Source organism: Pisolithus orientalis (genome assembly GCF_024613125.1).
Source record: "Pisolithus orientalis strain OTSU chromosome Unknown F5J12scaffold_18, whole genome shotgun sequence".
NCBI lineage: Eukaryota > Fungi > Basidiomycota > Agaricomycetes > Boletales > Pisolithaceae > Pisolithus > Pisolithus orientalis.
In genome coordinates this window covers 221901-238300 of record NW_026260799.1, presented here as the reverse complement: position 1 = coordinate 238300, position 16400 = coordinate 221901, and the positions used below count along the sequence as shown (strand labels likewise).

The window sequence follows — 16400 nt, the reverse complement described above, 5'->3', positions numbered from 1 at the left end:
ACCATCACTATTCTCAGGCTAAACATTGAAGTCTTGAACAACTCAGTGCCACTCCTGCTAAATGACTGATTCGAAGGATTGTGGTTCACAAAGTTATTCCTACGGGGATGCACACTATCTTGCAACCATCGCTTCCCGCAGTAATTAAAACACATAATTCGACTACTTGATGCACGAAGCATCCCCATCAGGGAAAGTAACACTGAATGTGAGGGCCTTCGAAGCACAACTAAATGTCTTGCAACGAATGTAAAACGGCAGCAGGACATGGACCGGGGTAATGGAACAAATGTAGAGATAACGAGGGAAAACTGAAGAAGAAAAATGCGAAGACAATACAAAACTAAAATGAGACACTGTACAGGCACAGCTGGAGGAGTACGTGAGTTTCTTCACAATTTATCACAAAGAACTCCAATGGTAAGAGTGGACAGAGTGCCCTCTGCACACTTACCACGTGTCTGCGGTAACTCTAATTTCTTGTGACCTCCCGAAACCAGCTCAGAGAGAATGCAGCAAGTCGTATTTCGAAGTGCCTGCTTCTGCATCGGCCATGATCCTGATTTAGTAACGCAGGTACTCTCAGCATTGCGGTCGCCACCACATCACATCACAACACCCACCGCCGCAAGTGAGCCTGATCGTCTTTTACAGGTTCAGCAAGTGCTTCTTGGAATATCTCTATGTTTTCATGCAGGGCCTGGAAACAGCGGTGCAAAGGTATAATAAACTCCCTTCGTAACATTTGCAAGGTCACATACCCGCCCTCGCGTCTCCGCCACTTGGTAAGACACCTTTTTGTCTCTTACAATACGATCGATAACCTGATCGATATCAAGTAACGTTTATAAAGGCAGCTTGGGGTAGCTTGCCTTCTTTGGCACGTGACCCACTTCTAGAAAAATACCCAGCCAGCACAGCCATAGAATCTAAAAGACAGGAACTCTCAGCTCAGAAGAACTGACTTGATATCATTCTCGCCTTTCCCGTGATGTCTTCTGCGAGTGCTCGTTTTTCGTCCTCGTCGCTCGACGCATCGAGTTTCGCCTGGGAGGATTCTATTTGTTGTAACCCTGAACTGATACCTGTGGTGTAGCTTGAAACAGCGTCAGCAATAGACTGCTCGACTTAAATGCGGCACCTACCGGTCATAGTCAACGTTGCATGTTGCCTTGTCATGTGCCCTAACAAGCAACAATTGCAAAGTGGTGGACAAGATAGGATGAAAGTACTCACGCTGAACTACAGTGCAGGCGTGCATCGGCAGCGACGAATTCCTTAAGCACCTGTTTTCGGAAGTGTTAGCAAAAATCAGATTGGTTCGCATTACAAACTCAAACCCTAAATCCAAGAGTTTGTGATATTGATACCGCCTCTCGCTTTATTTTTTCCCTGTTGGAAGGTTCAAGATTTGGCCTCTCCCTTCGCATAACCTTTAGCATTTTCTCTACCACAGCGTCAACGCGTGGATCCTGCACTGCCTCGAAGTTATCAGCCAGATTACCGCACTTTGCCGGGGGTGTATCTTATAATAAGTCGAGTGATCAGCGCCTGGAAGAGTATAGTACGTGGATCTCACCTTTTGGCGTTGACGGTCCGCGGCTTGAATGACGTTCTAAAATCGATGTGAACTCCTCGAAAGTGATATCACCAACCTAATGTTCAATACGGGGTAAGGATGTGAGACACTCGAGAAGCCAAGGCGGTCCCACATAGCTTCGCAAATACTCAACACCGAACATATCCGAGAAAAATTTCTTAGCCTCGGCACCCGACTTGCCAGCCTGTCGATACCTCTATGATAAGCTCACCTTCCGAGAAAAAGAAAGAAAATACTCACCGTCGAGTGGTTTCCGGGAAAACGTACCGAGTTCAGTAGAGCATGGAATTGTTCACTAGATTGCGGGAGTAGCATGAGCTGCTCCATAACGGGAGGACTATTACATGCCACAAATTCACCGAATTTCTTCAAACGAATCCTTCCTCTCGTTATCGGCTGCATCTCGACGCCATACCTGGGGCTGGGCAATGCCATACAAGATGGCGGTGTTGCATAATTTTGTAGACGGGGACTCTAAAAATTAGGTTCGGAACAACAGACTATCTCAGGGAACAGAACTCACGAGTCCCAGAGGGCCTGCTCTCAGCTGGCTTATTCTTCTCAGCCCGCTCACTGCTGGAATTAGTTGTACTGTATGCTGAGCATAACACGATTGTCGTCACTAGGTATTTGTCCGCAAGGCGCGTAGATAAGGTCTTCAGGAGCTGAACAAGCTGTAGACTGTTTGGGAGTGACAAGCCGATCGGTCGGCGCAATACCAAAGCAGGGCTAGTGGATAAACCAGTGAATGTTTTTACGACGTCATCTGTCCCATTAACATCGGAGATCATTCGCTCGACTGGGCGATGAGCGGAATTCTCTGTGTCAATTCCGAGTTGATCCGGCAGAGAAGGGATATCTTCGAAGATATTACCATCACGTCTGAAGCGTTCGTTGTCGTGATCCCAATCGCCATAGTCGCCAAGCTACATCCGTCAGGCTAAACAGGACTTCGGAAGGGAAACATATATTGGTACTTACTGCGATCTTCTGGGAAATACATTCGAGAAGCTGTACTTCAACCCCATCAACAAGTAACCAGTGTCCATGGTTGTAGGCACTATCGATTTTCAAGAAACCGGACATGTAAAGACAATCTGTAGCGTTCTATAACAATGTAACCACTCAGTTCCACAACCACACAAAGGACATTTGGGAAACTGACCGCAGTGGTCCTCCATTTGAAGGGCCCATAGCAGCACCCGGTGCATTGTTCAACGTCGATAGTGACCGTGGTGTAGCCTTCTTTCCATTCGCCATAAATTATTTTTGCAGCATAAATCGACCGCGGCAGGTGGGCATGCTTGATGTAACAGTCGACCTCCGTTCTAAAAGGGGACCAGAGTAGTCGATGTGATTCATGAGGCATGTGACTAGCAGGCTTCTCACGCGCGTTCCACAGTTGTGCATGGACTTCCTTGGCATAGTCCTCCGGCTTACTGTCCCCTGCCTCGTCACACACAACATGCACCCATTGTTTGCCAAGGTAGTACCCAAGCCCAACCGCGAAGCGAGCTTTGACTCTGTTACCAGCGTAGACCACGACGATGAGATCACTCGTCAGCGACGACAGTGCAACACAGTCGTCATTGATGACAGGGGGAAAGGCGCCGCAGCGAGTAAAACCGTAGTGAGTCATTGTCCTCTCGTCAAGCATGATGTTGCAGCATTTCGGGTCCCGATGACAGGCGAGATAGAGATCGCTAAACTTTGGAGATTCCTGGGAAACATTGGTCGCACCGAAAGATCTATAGTAATTAGACTCGTGGCGTTCCAAGTCGATGGTTAGTAGAATCTGACGTTGCATGCACGCCAACGTTGCTCTATAGATGGTTGGAAAGTCGTGGTATGGAGTAAGTGGCAAGCATATTTCGATACCTCCGTTGGTGACAGTGTACTTGTGAAGTTTTTCGGCGCTAGCAGTCTTGTCAAAATGAAGTTGTTGTCTGAGAGACTTGATGAAATCATCCGGTCCTACCATCCTGACGTCATGACAATCCTTGAAGTAGCTCGGATCATCTGCCAGGACCAATCCAGACCGCCGGATTTTGCTATTAGGGTCCCAAGCGAAGATGCTTTGGTCGTTCGATACCCGGATGATTTCCAACTGTAGACGCTGAAATGCCTTACTGCCCTCCCCGTATAGCATCGGCATGTTTACCCCAAATAGCCCCAACAAGGAATATGCCCGATCCTCAGCCCGAGTCGTTTTCCGATCAGCTGCCCACGACATTACTTGGGCCACGCAAACCTGGCCCGGGGATAAGGCACCCTTCAATACATTCTCCGGGATTCGTGTAATTTTATGCAAAGTGGACGCATGGTTTTGCTTTCTGCCCAGAGGCACCCAATCCATATTGAAGAACTGAACGTCTTTAGGGGCTATCAGCTCCTGGAGTGTCCAACCGCGCGAGAACCACTCAGGCCATCCATTGGAATCTTTGTAGCTCGCAATATCCTGTTTTGTAGGAAATGTTGACTTTTTGACGTCGTGGAGGTACGCGTAACACTTCTTCGAGTTTTCGTACCACCGATACATCGAGCGGATCGCCTCGGATAGTTCCGCACTGCTGCGCCTGTCGATACAGCACGTATCAACCCACAGCAGTCTGAAGCCGTCCTTCTTAGCCTGCTTGCAGCTCTGGACAATCTTGCAGTAGCCTTGGCGCTCCGTAACTGTGATCCTCTCCTCTTGCGTCATGGTATTCAGTTTGATCATCTCATCATAGCTGACTTCCTCTCCCCAGCGATGAGAGAGAATGGCGTATTCGAAGTTTTCGTCGACGAACTCTTTCAAAACGTCGGATTGGAGCCCCCTCTCAGTGTTAAGAACGGCTTGTACGACAAGCAGCCGTATCCTACGAGTGTTCATTTCAGTACGAACCTAGAATCGGCCACGACGATAAGACGTACATTTTGCTCTCAGGGTTTCAATCTCGGGAGACTGGTCTGGTCAGCTAGCGGGAATGACGCTGCGTTTGGAAAAGTTTATCAGCTTCAATGGCGAGGGAGTTAAAGCGCAAGTAACGCAGTCCCGGTGGAGACGATGAATGTGGATGAGATATAGAAGAACGCACCTGCTGCTTTTAATGTTAAAATAGCACAAAGCTGGGAACCATGTGGCTATTAGAGCCTTTAGAGCTTGTTCGCAAAGCATTGCATCGCGTTGATACCTACCGCAAGGTGCGAGTACCCACTAAACCTCTGAGTCCGGCCCTCGCCGCGGCGTTATCGAATAACGAATTGAATTGTGGTTCCTTTTGCAAGGAACGCCTTGACCAATTTGAGCGGACCTGGACCAAACCAGGTTTGTCGAGTCCCGTCAACGAAGCTCACATTACTGATACTTAGTTCGAGAAATTGGCAGTGGCGGTGAAGGGCACCTGCCAAACTGCGGCGGGCGCACGCACGTGACCGCAGAGGCCGGGAATCCGTGACGTCACGGGCCTCAGCCACCTCGGCGCCACTGCCAGTAGGCTCGGCATGCCGTCGCGTGCCGTTGTTTGGGCGCCCTGCCCCTCGTTCCCCTCGTTTAGGTTCAGCTTATGTCAGTGTCACAGTGATCACATCTCGCGATCGAGGACTCCCGAAGCTTCCGCGGGGTCGAAAGCAGTTATGTACGGCGGTGTAGGATAGGACCACTCTCGAACGGATGTGTGAGTTAGGTAGAACAAACACATAATGGTAACCATTGCATGCGCACGCGCACGCTCAGGATATGATGGGTGGACGAATGATGCTTGCGATTAACGATGTTTGTGTTGTGCATTGCGTACATACGACTTGTAGGATATGATGGGTGGACAAACGATGCTTGCGATTAACGATGTTTGTGTTGTGCGTTGCGTACATATGTAGCCTACGACTTGTCATACGTACGCAATGCACAACACAAACATCATTAATCGCAAGCATCGTTCGTCCACCCATCATATCCCTCCTTCTGAGCATGCTTCATAAATCGTAAATCCCCTCCCGTCCTCGCCAAACCTCATCATCGAGGCTGGCACTGCAATCCTCGGTACTGGTGTTCCTGCTATGGCCATCTCTCAAGAAGTCTATGTTGTGAATGAGGAAACTGTGGTCGCAGCAGGGACATTTGTCCTCCCTGCTTACATTGCTAAGGTATGTGGTTCTGTTAATACGCTGTTACATACACTCATAATCATGTGCCTAGCTTATCAGTGGGCCCGACTGTGACTAGGTCAATGGCCACATCGAACGTGTCAAGACCACCTTGGAAAACTCGCATGCCGAACATACTCAGGCTGTAAAAGACCGCATCAACTCTGTTAAACAGGGGACGTCGTGTCGCTATCGAGCGTGTCAAGACTGCCTTGGAAAACTCGCGTGCCAAACATACTCGGGCTGTAAAAGACCACATCAACTCTGTTAAACAGATGAGGGACGTTGTGTCGCTATCGAACGTGTCAAGACCGCTTTGGAAAACTCGCGTGCCGAGCATACTCAAGGCTGTAAAAGACTGCATCTGCTCTGTCAAACAGATAAAGGATGTCATGTCGCTGACGCAGGGGCTCTTTCCCGTTTCGAAGGTCGGGGCGTGGTCTTTTAGTATTTTAGATCTAACGTGATATGATGTATATAGGAAACTGCCTGGTTGGAGGCAGAAGCGTTTATCCAGCATCAAAAGGTTGCACTGGCATCCAAGCTCAAGACCGTCCCAGACAGCTGGGTGCGCTATGAGCAATGGCTGAAGGAGAGCGAGCAGGTTGAGCTTGCAAAAACTATCATTGCAAGGATTACATCCGATCTCAGGGACGAGAAGATGCAGGAGGAGATATTGGCCAATGCCGTGGCGGAGCTTGAGTGTAAGTCGATCGCATTGCGAGTTCCTCACAGATTACCTCTGACGATGGACAATAACAGAACTCGTGAAAAGCAAAGCGATCTAGGGAGGTCATGGCTAGCTAGATTGCTGATAGAAAATGTAGCACATCAACGCCCTTTTTTTATCAGACTTATCTTGAGTATTGGTGTAGTCATCCATGAAATCAGTTTTGCCACCCCATGACCCACTCGCCACAAATCTCGCTAGAAGGGTACAATAAATAAATCTGATCGAGGTACATGCATACCGCCGAGTGTAATGAACGAGGATTTGTGATACTAGTGAAAATACATGCAAGTTTAATTAGGTTTCGCCCTTAAAGTCAACCATGGCACCTCATCCGTCGACAGTGTTGACGACCCATTCCAGAGCCAACATTTGTTTACCAAACGGCGGGTGACGCAAACCGCGAATATCTTCGTTTTCGATGATACATTGTATCACATGGGTAGGGCTAGAAGGTGGCCATCGTGGAGATGTTGAGTTGTACGCGGGGGGGACAGAGGCTACACTTGCAATAGGCAGGAGCTGTGGAGAATATTTGGTTGAGCGGAGGGGGTGACACTGGTGACGTGGGCGAGTATTTTGAAGACAGGAGTGACATTTGTGCAGGGGTTGCAGAGCCGTGAGTAATGTAACTATGCAAGCGAGATAAATTACTTACAAGCTGCAGTGAGGATAGCACGAGAAAGGGATGGTTGGCAAAGCGAATGAAAAGTTGTGCTGGGTGGATCTTGCGAAGTTAGTGACTGGTTCGCTGACGGACAAACGTGACTTACATCTAGGAGAGGCAGGACTAAAGGACGGACTAGTTAGTGAGTATCACGTAGATATCAGACTGAAGGAAAGCGGTTGCGGACTGTACTGCAGTGACATCGGTGAGAGGGAAGGTGACATAGGTGAATACCGCGGACTGGTTGTGGGTGACATTGGGGAGTATGTCAGTGATGTAGTCGCTCTGCTGCTGTTGTAGTTAGGGGACGTGGGGCTCAATGGATAGACTAGTTGGTGAATACCGCGGAGGTGTGGGACGGAGGAAGGCGATTGTGGACGTACCGTTCGAGATGTCAATGAGAAGGAAGGCGGCGACATGGATGAATAAATACCACAGGCTGGTTGGTGAATTCGATCGAGGGCGGGTGACATTTGTCGGTGATGCGGCCGCTTTGCTGCGTCGTAGTTAGCAGACAAGGGGCTAAAAGGGTGGACTAGTTGGTAAATACCGCAGAGATGTGGGACCGAAGGAGGGCGACTGTGGACTGTACCATAGTGACATCGGTGAGAGGGAAAGTGACATAGGTGAATACCGTGGGTGTCATTGGGGCGGACGGAAACAATTCTAATATTGGCAAAATGTACGTGCTCCATTAAGAGGTGCCCCAGCTAAGACGATGTAAACATGGTTTTGGCTGATGTGGAAAGCTGAAAATTATTCACCAAATGGCGGGTGACGCAAACGCAAACATCATCGTCTTTGACGATAGGGTATGTACGTGCTCCATCAAGGGATACCCTGGCTAAGATGATGTGAACACGATTTTTGGTTGGCATAGAGAGCTGAAAATTGCTGATCAAATGGCAGGTGACGCAAACGCGAACGAAACTTCGTCATTGACGATAAGGTATGTAGGTGCTCCATCAAGGAGTACCCTGGCTAAGACGATGCGGACACGGTTTTGGGCTAGCAAGGAGAGCTGGAATTTACTTACTAAACGTGGGTGACGTCGTCTTCGATGATAGGGTGGACCGTGTTCCATCGGGGAGTACCCCAGCTAAGATGACGTGGATATAGTTTTGGCTGATGCGGAAAGTCGAAAGTTGTTTACTGTGTTGCAAACGTGAATGCGAAGCAAATGTGAACGCAGACATCTTCGATGATAGGGTGCATACATGCTCCATTGGGAGCTAAGACGATGCGGACACGGTTTTGGCCAACGCGGAGAGCCGAAAGCTGTTAATCAAATGGCAGGTGGCGCGAACGCGAACATCTTCGTCTTCGACAATACAGGATACTGGCTAAGTCGGGACAGATATCATGAGGCTTAATATCGATGGAGGAAGCCGAATGGTCTCACAGTGTACGCTTGCCTTTTACACTCTGCTGCCTGAAAAATTGAACAGCTATCCATAGGATGTTGTCTTCCTCCGAGCTCTCTTGTGTATATCACATGTTAACCATAACAACCAGACTATAGTCACGAGCAAAGTTGAAGCCATCTCTACCCGTGCGTTGTAAGGGATGGATTGAAAAGTGCACGTAGCATGCCACTCACGAGCTGATACGATGCTACAAAAAGTGTGTAGTAAGCCTGACTAGCCCTCGTTCATGGGATCATCAATTCCAGCTTCGAGACACGATGTATCCTTAATGTCTGCATTCTCATCTGCAAACTCCACACAAGGCGATGGGGAAGATGGACAGACAGAGCCCAGCGCTAAGTCAGGCCTCGAGTATTCCAACACGACCGCCGCAATCTCCATGTCATAGAAAGGATCACCATCGCTCTTCTCGCCCGATGTTGCAAGGGGTTGGATTGGAACAGAGAGCTTGTATGTGGGTGAGGACAGCGACTCGTCGAAGTAGCCTGTGACTCGAAGATCACGTCGCAGTCTCTCGCCGTTGACATTGCCTGGCAGCTGGGTATGGTGGATGATGATGCGGGGTGGACGTGTTTATAATCGCAGAACTTACCTGTAGAAGTGCACGTACAGCGGCACCAGCACGAGCGTCCACCAATCTGGACTGAATGACGTCCGGTGGCCAGTCAAGGTACTGCGAACAAAATTCCACCAGGGACGTGAGATCAGGCTGGCGAGACGTCACAACGGTAATAGGAGGGCGGCCGTTGTCCGACCACGAGGTAAGAGGTAAAAGATACATTGCCAGGACAGCGGGGTCAGGGAACTCAATGCGCTCCTCCACGATGATGCGGGCAAGTTCGTAGTGTCTACATCCAAGGAACTGTCGAGGATCCGTTCTTAGCACCTCACAGACGCTGTCACGCCACTTGGAAACGAAGCTCATGAACTCGGCAAACTGGAGTGCGGCGGCGGCTCTCAAGAGACTCCTTCCAAAGCCGTATTTTTGCCAGCCGACGGGCAACGTCCACGCTGCACCACCGATTACCTGTCTACGAATCAAATGAGACTGGATGGCACCTTGGTGCTAGGGATGGCACGTACCTCAGCGTCCACACTGCTCATCAACAAAATCAGATAGAGGTCCCCCAATTCGAGACTGACGACGTTTTCTATGTCTTTGGAGGAGTAAACTAGAACGTCTTCGTACCTGGTAGAGTAAGGGGTGCCGCTGTCTCTAGAGTTGGTTGGTTGCACCAATATTTGAATGAACAACTCACCTGCGTATAATGCAGGTCGCGCCAAATAGTAGCGCATCGTTGTACGGTGTCACCACAGCCTCGATTAGTCCGTAGGATTGAAGATTTGCGAGCTCCGCGTCTGCCTCTCCTGGGGCCTGATGAGTTGTGTTAGCACCTGTTGAGATATGACATAGCATACATAGCAAGCAACTTACCATGTGCCAGTTGAAGCTGAATGCTGTCAGTAATTCTTGAAAGCGCTGCACAAGGAGGCGCGGGAAGGTCGAACCTACGACGTCTTTTCCCCTCTTGAGTTGGGGACAGTCTGGCCCATCAAAGACGAAGTAAGGGTGAAGCAACATGCGAGAGATAGCGGAAAGACGACAAAAGATAATATCCATTTCGTGCAATTGTCCTGTACCAGCTTGACGCCATGAAAACACGTTGATTAGTGAATGCATCCATGCACTGGGTGATGTGTCATCTGCGACGGACGAAATAGACCATGGATGATAGTGCTGACCTAGCATTGAATCCCACAGTAAGCAATCGAACACCTCCGTCATCGCCGGATGGGTCAAATGTTTCAGCAGCCAGCTGGCCGAGCGTGTAAGGCCGTGCTGCAGGTGCAAGGAGCTATGTATGGTCAGTATAACACACTAACAAAACGGCAGAAGAGAGGAAATACTCACAGGCCATAATTCAGAGACCCTCATGTGTGGCGGACTCCGAGGACTAGTTAGGAGGATTGTCGACAGGGGGAGAACGAGACAAAGCCAGTTGATGCAGGCATAGGCCGACGCCCAGCTGACAAATACGAGATTGGCCACCGGCCAGAGTGCCAGGACCATGGTGCGAGAATGGATGTACTCGATACGGGCAATCTATGTTTTGAAACCATCAGTGGAGGCGCTGGTGGCTGATGAAAGAGCTCACCAAGGGATGGATCAAGTCAGATCTTGGGGGTGCGCTCCAGCGAGTGAGCGTGCTTGGCCAGGGAATCGAGCTTGATAGCGCTGTGAACTGTTGGATGTAAAACGCTGAAACGCTTGCTGGCAGGTACTCACCACAAATGGCCACTGATGCGGCAACAAAGAGTGGGAGATGTTGGGGGATGACTCGAACGGGCTTTGGAGGGAAGGGAAGGCTCCTGCCAGCCTACACAGAGTGGGGAGATGCGGTAACCCAAACCTGCCCTTACCGCTTATGTCAGTGTGGTGTTGATGCCTCGAGGCGACAAGCCGGTTTGAGCAGTAAAGTACTGGAAGTAATTATAAAGTGGTGTAAAGTCACTTTACAAGGGGAAATTGGCACGCACATTCGCAACTGGGCTGGCCAGATTGGCAGATGAGCCGGTAGAAAATGCAAACGCACCGATTGGGAAAGACCCTTGAGGTCGCCGTCGAGGTCCTGTGTGCCAGGCGCTGCGACACGTAGCCATTACGGTATTATGGTAGCAGGGCAAGGGGTGTTGCACACACGACTAATACACGGACACTCAGTATGCAGCACTCAGCGCTTCAAGTCTCTTCAGCTTCAGCACCCGAAGGTGACATATGTATTGTACGACAAACACGGTGGAGCCAGCAGTCCGATTTGAACCAACTTGACGAACACGAATACACTGTACTATACAATGTATTAGACAGCTCTGAGCTCAGTATACTAGCCAAGAACAAGTTTAGCCGAAAACTATCGAGACATGTCGCCAAGTCCATCAATGAGTAATGACAGCTGTCAGCACGGCACAGTAGCACACAAAACTTCCCCCGCACCGAACTCATGAGAATGCCCGAAGGCCAAATACTAGCTGCTGATCGCAGAAGTGATCGATTATTGATATAAATTTAATGATGGAGGTCCCGCATCTGCACCCCCTCCGAATCCGAATCACACAGTTATCATACACGATGGACGGGAGGTCCAGCTGTCCAGTCTCTTAAGCGATCAGCGTCGCGCGGGGACGTCCCACTCTCCGTGCGCGGACCCTGATGATAACGTGCCTGACACGTAAGTCCCCCACCACGTGTTGCTTCCGTGTCCCGAGCGCTCCCTAGCGCACCCTAGCGCACCTCCCACGCCACGATCGACGATGCCGGTGCCGTCACGAGGCGTCAGACACTCCGAACGGCCGTCCCCGCCGCCGAGGGCGAGCCGCTGTGGCTGGGAGGCCGATCCAAAATTTGCAGGTCCCACGCACCGCCACCTGCCAATTTTCCGAGATAAACTGACATAATGCTTGAGGTATGTATGCCCTAAGTCTTCCTGTAGTTGTGCTCTATGTTGTTTCTCTGTTAGGGACAATAACAGCTATCTGGTAATAGCATGCACGTGGTGGCTATGGTATCGTTCTTTCGCCAATTTGTAGTTTCTCTGTTCAAACATTGTAACCTAACATTTTCTGCCTACGATTCCCAAAAATGAGGCTGTCGGAGAATCGGCACTAATGCGGAGAGAACGCCAATAAGCCCAGCCGTGAAACAGGCACCCAGTTTAACCAAGACAGCTTGAACTCTATGCGTGACTACCTGTATATTATCAATGCAATTCACGGATACCAATTGTGAGTGTTGCAAGGCTAGTGGTGTTGTTTAGATATCATCTTCCCAATCTTCGGGTACATCTTCTCTTGCAATCGTGGCCGGTTGCTCTCGTTGCGCTTGTGGCTGATGTGCCACATACGACGGTGGGGACAGACCGCTCGAATGAGGAGGTAGGGGCCCTGACGAAGGAGTGATCCGTGACGATGATGATGGCATCTTCCAGGCAGATGACACACGAGAGGGAGGTATATTTGCTGTCCTGGCAGCCGAAGCAGTAGCCTTGGACGAGCGCAAGTCAACTAGTTTACTTGAGGGCGCAGCCGTCGTTGCCGACTGTGAAAGGAGTGGTACGGGGATGCGCGTGTCGATACGCCGCATGAGTTGTACGCTGCGGTGCGGCTCCTGATCGACCTCGGCAGTGTCCACACGATAAACGGAGGCGAGCTACAGCACAACACGAAGCAGCGCGTCAGCATGGAATATAAAAATGCCAGGGAATAACGTTGACGTACACTCTGCACGAACTTGCGTCGTTCTGGAGGCATGTGCTGCAGCACCTGTGTGCGTCAGCTGGACTTGACAAAACTACATAATACACAAGGCAAGTTCAAACCTCGTGCAAGCATACGGAAAAGACAAGGCTTACTCTGCAAAAGTATCCTCCATGAGCCGCACGAACTTGGCGTTTGCGGTAACACATGCATAGTCCACCAACTCATCACTCCAGACGACTCTCGGGCCCGCTGCAATTTCCTCGCGTTTCTCCTTACTGATTCCAAATGCTTCTGCTAGCTTTTCATTGCGCTTCTTGACTGAACAATCTCCGCTGCATGCAAGACTTTGCTTCCTGTTTGAGCAGGGAGCCGTCGACCGCAGGTTTCCACATGGACAGGTAAGCGTGACCACGGCGAGACATGGACATGTCTCTGGGCATGCTGCAGGAGCATGACAGATTTCCGTGCAGGGATGGTATTCCGGTAGACTGCCGACGACGATTACACAATGACGGAAAGATGTAAGCATATGCTTACCTTACCGCTTACCACTTGCCACTCATGCACCATTCACGCTATCACTTCACATCGTCACATCTCCTATTCCCTCAATTGTGCCCTCATCTGGGCATGCAGATCCCTCCTGCTGTGTTGTACTGTTTGGACCCTGGGGGTATATATACTGGTGCTGCATGTATGTGCAGGTGGTCTCTTCTTTTTCCCTCTTTCCTCTCACTCACTCTGTTGAGCATCTTGTATCAGCATACATGCTTGATTGTCTAATCCCCACATGCCTGTCCATGTTCTGTTGTCATTGTGAGCCATTCTGAATGTACTCACCCCACAGTGGTGAGTTCCACTTTTTTTGAACATGCCATAGTGCATGTCAATGCCTGCTAGAGGTGTCAAACTGCTGTCCCATTGTGTTCCCTCTGTCCCCATACCCTTGACTACCCACAGTCAAGGGAATAACCCTCTGCCTGCGACATTGTTGTCATTGCCATTATCTTTGTCTTTGTCTTTGCTGTCTCTGTTGCATGCTGCCTCTACTCCCCTGCCATCTACACCACCACTCATGGCCCTGCCCAGCATTGCTCCATCTCCACCTATCTCCCCTTCACACATCCCATTACCAGTGTCCCTTCCACCATCTCTGACTTCCATGGATAGCTCATTGTCATCTGACAGCTTCACAGTGGTTCTCCCTGTCTTTGTGATGTCCTCAACACAGTCTCAGGTAGTGCAATGCAAAAATACCACTCCTGGAAAAACCCCTCCCTTCTTGACAGTGGGTGACATTACCCCAGAAGGGTTGCAAAGCTGGGAACTAGGTTGTGAGAATTACTTTTGGCTGAAAAGTGTAGCAGAGGATGTTCAGGTTGCCAAAGTTGTGGGTCACCTTCTGGATCCTCATGTGCAGGATTGGATTAGCAACAATGGCAGTCAACTGACCACCCTCTCCTTCTTGGGGTTTATGGATGAAGTTTGTATGTATTGGCTTCCCAGTGACTGGGCAGAAGCTATCCAACAGAAAATGCTCTCATCAACACAGGGTAATAAAGCCTTCCACTTGTGGGCTGTTGAGGTGGAGAGTCTGAATGTTCTGTTATGGGGTAGTGAGTTCCACCTCACTGAAGACCATCTTCACTTCCACCTAGAGTCTCACATGCACCTGGATCTCACTGCAGAATATCACTTGACTGGTGGCCACTGTGAGAAGCAGTTCTGTGCTTGGCTTGACCTGGTCCACTTGCTTGATGAGAAATGTGTTCATGATGCTGCAAAACTTGATGTGGCTCTTCATGGAAAACCTTTTCAGCCTAGCTGTTCAGCTGACACCACAGTGTTGGGTTCAAAGGCACCAGATGGTCACACCCACACTCACCCTCCTGCCCTCACCATCAGGGAATGCCAGCTCCTTCAGGACAACTTGGGCTGTTTCAAGTGCTGCTGTCTCTTTCAAAACCATACCATGTGTGATTGCCCAAATGATTTCCCTGATGCAAAAAACTACAAAGTGCTGACTGCTGCCAACATTGAGGCCACTCATAAGAAATGTGCCAAAACTATTGCTGCAATCATTGAAGAGGAGCCTGCAGCAAAGCACTCCCACATCACTGAAGTGGATGACAACACAGATGCCATTGCTGTCGTCATGCCCCCTGCTGCACTGGGGGATGGAACTGACTCAGGTGAAGAGGTATGTTGCACCTCTTTCCATTCCCCATCTCTGGTGGTCCTGCCTCCTGGAAGGACCTAATGTGACCTTCCCCCTACCTGTGAAGACACTGATTGACAGCAGTTCTCATTTAGTTCTGATTGATGAAACCCTTGTCTTGAAGCTAGGGTTACAGCACCATCAGTTGCACAAGTCCCTCAACATTGACCCCATGTAGTCCATTTAGTCACAACATATAGGTAGCCTGTGTGCCAAAATGCCAACACTTATATAGACCCTGTGATGGGCCTGTCTAAATAGATTAGCCATGACACATGGACAGGCCTGAGGGCCTATAGTGAGAGCAACATATGTATGGGCCCATAAATGCAATTCCACAACATATTGGAGGGCCTGTGGAGGGCAAGGATGCTGCAACATATAGATGGGCCCATGACCAAGTAAGTATGCTAAGCTACTGTAAGACATGGATGGGCCCACCTATTGTTATGCCAATGACTTGTATTGTGTCATGAATTGAGTGTGATGAAGCACAAGCACGTGACTGCATGAGAAGTGACACGTAATTTAACTTCACTAGTGATGGGACACTAGTCTTGGCCAACCGAAGTTGTACTGGCCAGTTCTTGTTGATACAATGCACAGAGCTAAGGGTGGTTGCAAAGTAGATTTTGAATGAGGGACTGGTATGGTACATGTGGGTTTATATACATATGTAGAGTACCATACATCAAATGTTTGAACACAGTGTTTGACTGCTCACCAGTTCCTAAAGCACAGGGTGCAAGGGCAACCCTGCTGCAGGTGGAAAGGAACAGGGTTAAACAAGGGTTTAAACATGTATGGGAGAAAGGGATCAGCTGTGCAAGAGTCATAAGTGGAGCATTCACCCAGGGTGAATGCAATCATGTGACCACATGGATCAGGGCCACCAGTGGATCACAGAAGGAAGGGGAATGGGCATAATGCCCAGTTATAGTACAATGTGGGGTAGACAGGGGTCTACCACAAAAGGGAACAGGGAAGGGAAAATGTACGGAATGCAAGTCCAACTGCATAGATGGCAGCTTGTGGGCAAAGGGAATGTCCTGAAGGATGAGACGAAGCATGAACAGGTTACATAAATGTCTGCAAGAGGAAATAATGTGAGCACAGCGTAACATCACCCCCCTCTCAAGGCCTGAGGTCCTCTGAAGGTGAGTAGAGGCCTTGAACTACCCAAGAGTGGATCTCCGAGTTAGTTGCCACCGTGAGTTGGGCAGTCAGACAACCAATGTCCAAGGTGTGAACATTGGTAGCAGGCAAACTGGTGAAGGGGACTGCTGCGAGGGCATCTGCGATGGCCTGGAAGTGCTCTCGACCTTGGCCTGGTATAACCTTCTCCCAGCAATTGCAACACCTCAGTTTGACATTTC

General features: G+C 49.7%; 6 protein-coding genes across 6 annotated transcripts; 1 reads left to right on the top strand and 5 right to left on the bottom strand.

Moving 5' to 3' along the window:
- Positions 1 to 353: 353 nt before the first annotated feature.
- On the bottom strand, positions 354 to 3607 carry F5J12DRAFT_155115 (uncharacterized protein). The gene is made up of 17 exons (XM_051738175.1): positions 3479 to 3607; positions 2766 to 3423; positions 2582 to 2707; positions 2124 to 2526; positions 1960 to 2074; positions 1841 to 1895; positions 1713 to 1784; positions 1580 to 1655; positions 1341 to 1525; positions 1237 to 1286; positions 1146 to 1184; positions 982 to 1096; positions 873 to 929; positions 762 to 824; positions 624 to 700; positions 455 to 559; positions 354 to 390 (listed from the first exon to the last, which is right to left on the bottom strand). The coding sequence occupies exons 2-16, from the start codon at positions 3405 to 3407 to the stop codon at positions 502 to 504; spliced, it is 2133 nt and encodes a 710-aa protein (XP_051599014.1). The 5' UTR covers positions 3408 to 3423; positions 3479 to 3607; the 3' UTR covers positions 354 to 390; positions 455 to 501.
- Positions 3585 to 4700, bottom strand: F5J12DRAFT_743855 (heterokaryon incompatibility protein-domain-containing protein; the record flags this gene model as incomplete). Its single annotated transcript, XM_051742055.1, has 2 exons — positions 4514 to 4700; positions 3585 to 4458 (listed from the first exon to the last, which is right to left on the bottom strand). Coding segments are annotated over exons 1-2 (876 nt in total), but the record flags the coding sequence as incomplete, so codon positions are not given.
- An 860-nt stretch (positions 4701 to 5560) lies between these two features.
- On the top strand, positions 5561 to 6428 carry F5J12DRAFT_708079 (ATP synthase; the record flags this gene model as incomplete). The annotated part of the gene is made up of 4 exons (XM_051740597.1): positions 5561 to 5725; positions 5878 to 6009; positions 6112 to 6153; positions 6207 to 6428. Coding segments are annotated over 4 exons (561 nt in total), but the record flags the coding sequence as incomplete, so codon positions are not given.
- A 2620-nt stretch (positions 6429 to 9048) lies between these two features.
- Positions 9049 to 10299, bottom strand: F5J12DRAFT_722552 (PIN domain-like protein; the record flags this gene model as incomplete). The annotated part of the gene is made up of 4 exons (XM_051741383.1): positions 9049 to 9576; positions 9633 to 9759; positions 9809 to 9924; positions 9985 to 10299. 4 exons carry the CDS (start codon positions 10297 to 10299, stop codon positions 9049 to 9051), a joined length of 1086 nt encoding a protein of 361 aa, XP_051599011.1.
- On the bottom strand, positions 10059 to 11106 carry F5J12DRAFT_838079 (uncharacterized protein; the record flags this gene model as incomplete). The annotated part of the gene is made up of 5 exons (XM_051746022.1): positions 11088 to 11106; positions 10837 to 11030; positions 10706 to 10785; positions 10462 to 10653; positions 10059 to 10405 (listed from the first exon to the last, which is right to left on the bottom strand). Coding segments are annotated over exons 4-5 (243 nt in total), but the record flags the coding sequence as incomplete, so codon positions are not given.
- Positions 11107 to 12248: 1142 nt separating this feature from the next.
- Positions 12249 to 13009, bottom strand: F5J12DRAFT_154915 (uncharacterized protein). Its single transcript, XM_051738174.1, has 3 exons — positions 12959 to 13009; positions 12825 to 12897; positions 12249 to 12756 (listed from the first exon to the last, which is right to left on the bottom strand). The coding sequence occupies exons 2-3, from the start codon at positions 12855 to 12857 to the stop codon at positions 12361 to 12363; spliced, it is 429 nt and encodes a 142-aa protein (XP_051599009.1). The 5' UTR covers positions 12858 to 12897; positions 12959 to 13009; the 3' UTR covers positions 12249 to 12360.
- Positions 13010 to 16400: the final 3391 nt, after the last annotated feature.

Coding starts and splice junctions, on each gene's coding strand:
- F5J12DRAFT_155115 (XM_051738175.1), bottom strand. CDS start 3,407: ATGCAACGTCAGATTCTACTAACCATCGACTTGGAACGCCACGAGTCT. Junction 1,896..1,959: donor GATTCGTTTGAAGAAATTCG/GTGAATTTGTGG, acceptor CCCGCAATCTAG/TGAACAATTCCATGCTCTAC. Junction 930..981: donor CAGAAGACATCACGGGAAAG/GCGAGAATGATA, acceptor CCTGTCTTTTAG/ATTCTATGGCTGTGCTGGCT.
- F5J12DRAFT_154915 (XM_051738174.1), bottom strand. CDS start 12,857: ATGCCTCCAGAACGACGCAAGTTCGTGCAGAGT. Junction 12,757..12,824: donor GACGCAAGTTCGTGCAGAGT/GTACGTCAACGT, acceptor GTTGTGCTGTAG/CTCGCCTCCGTTTATCGTGT.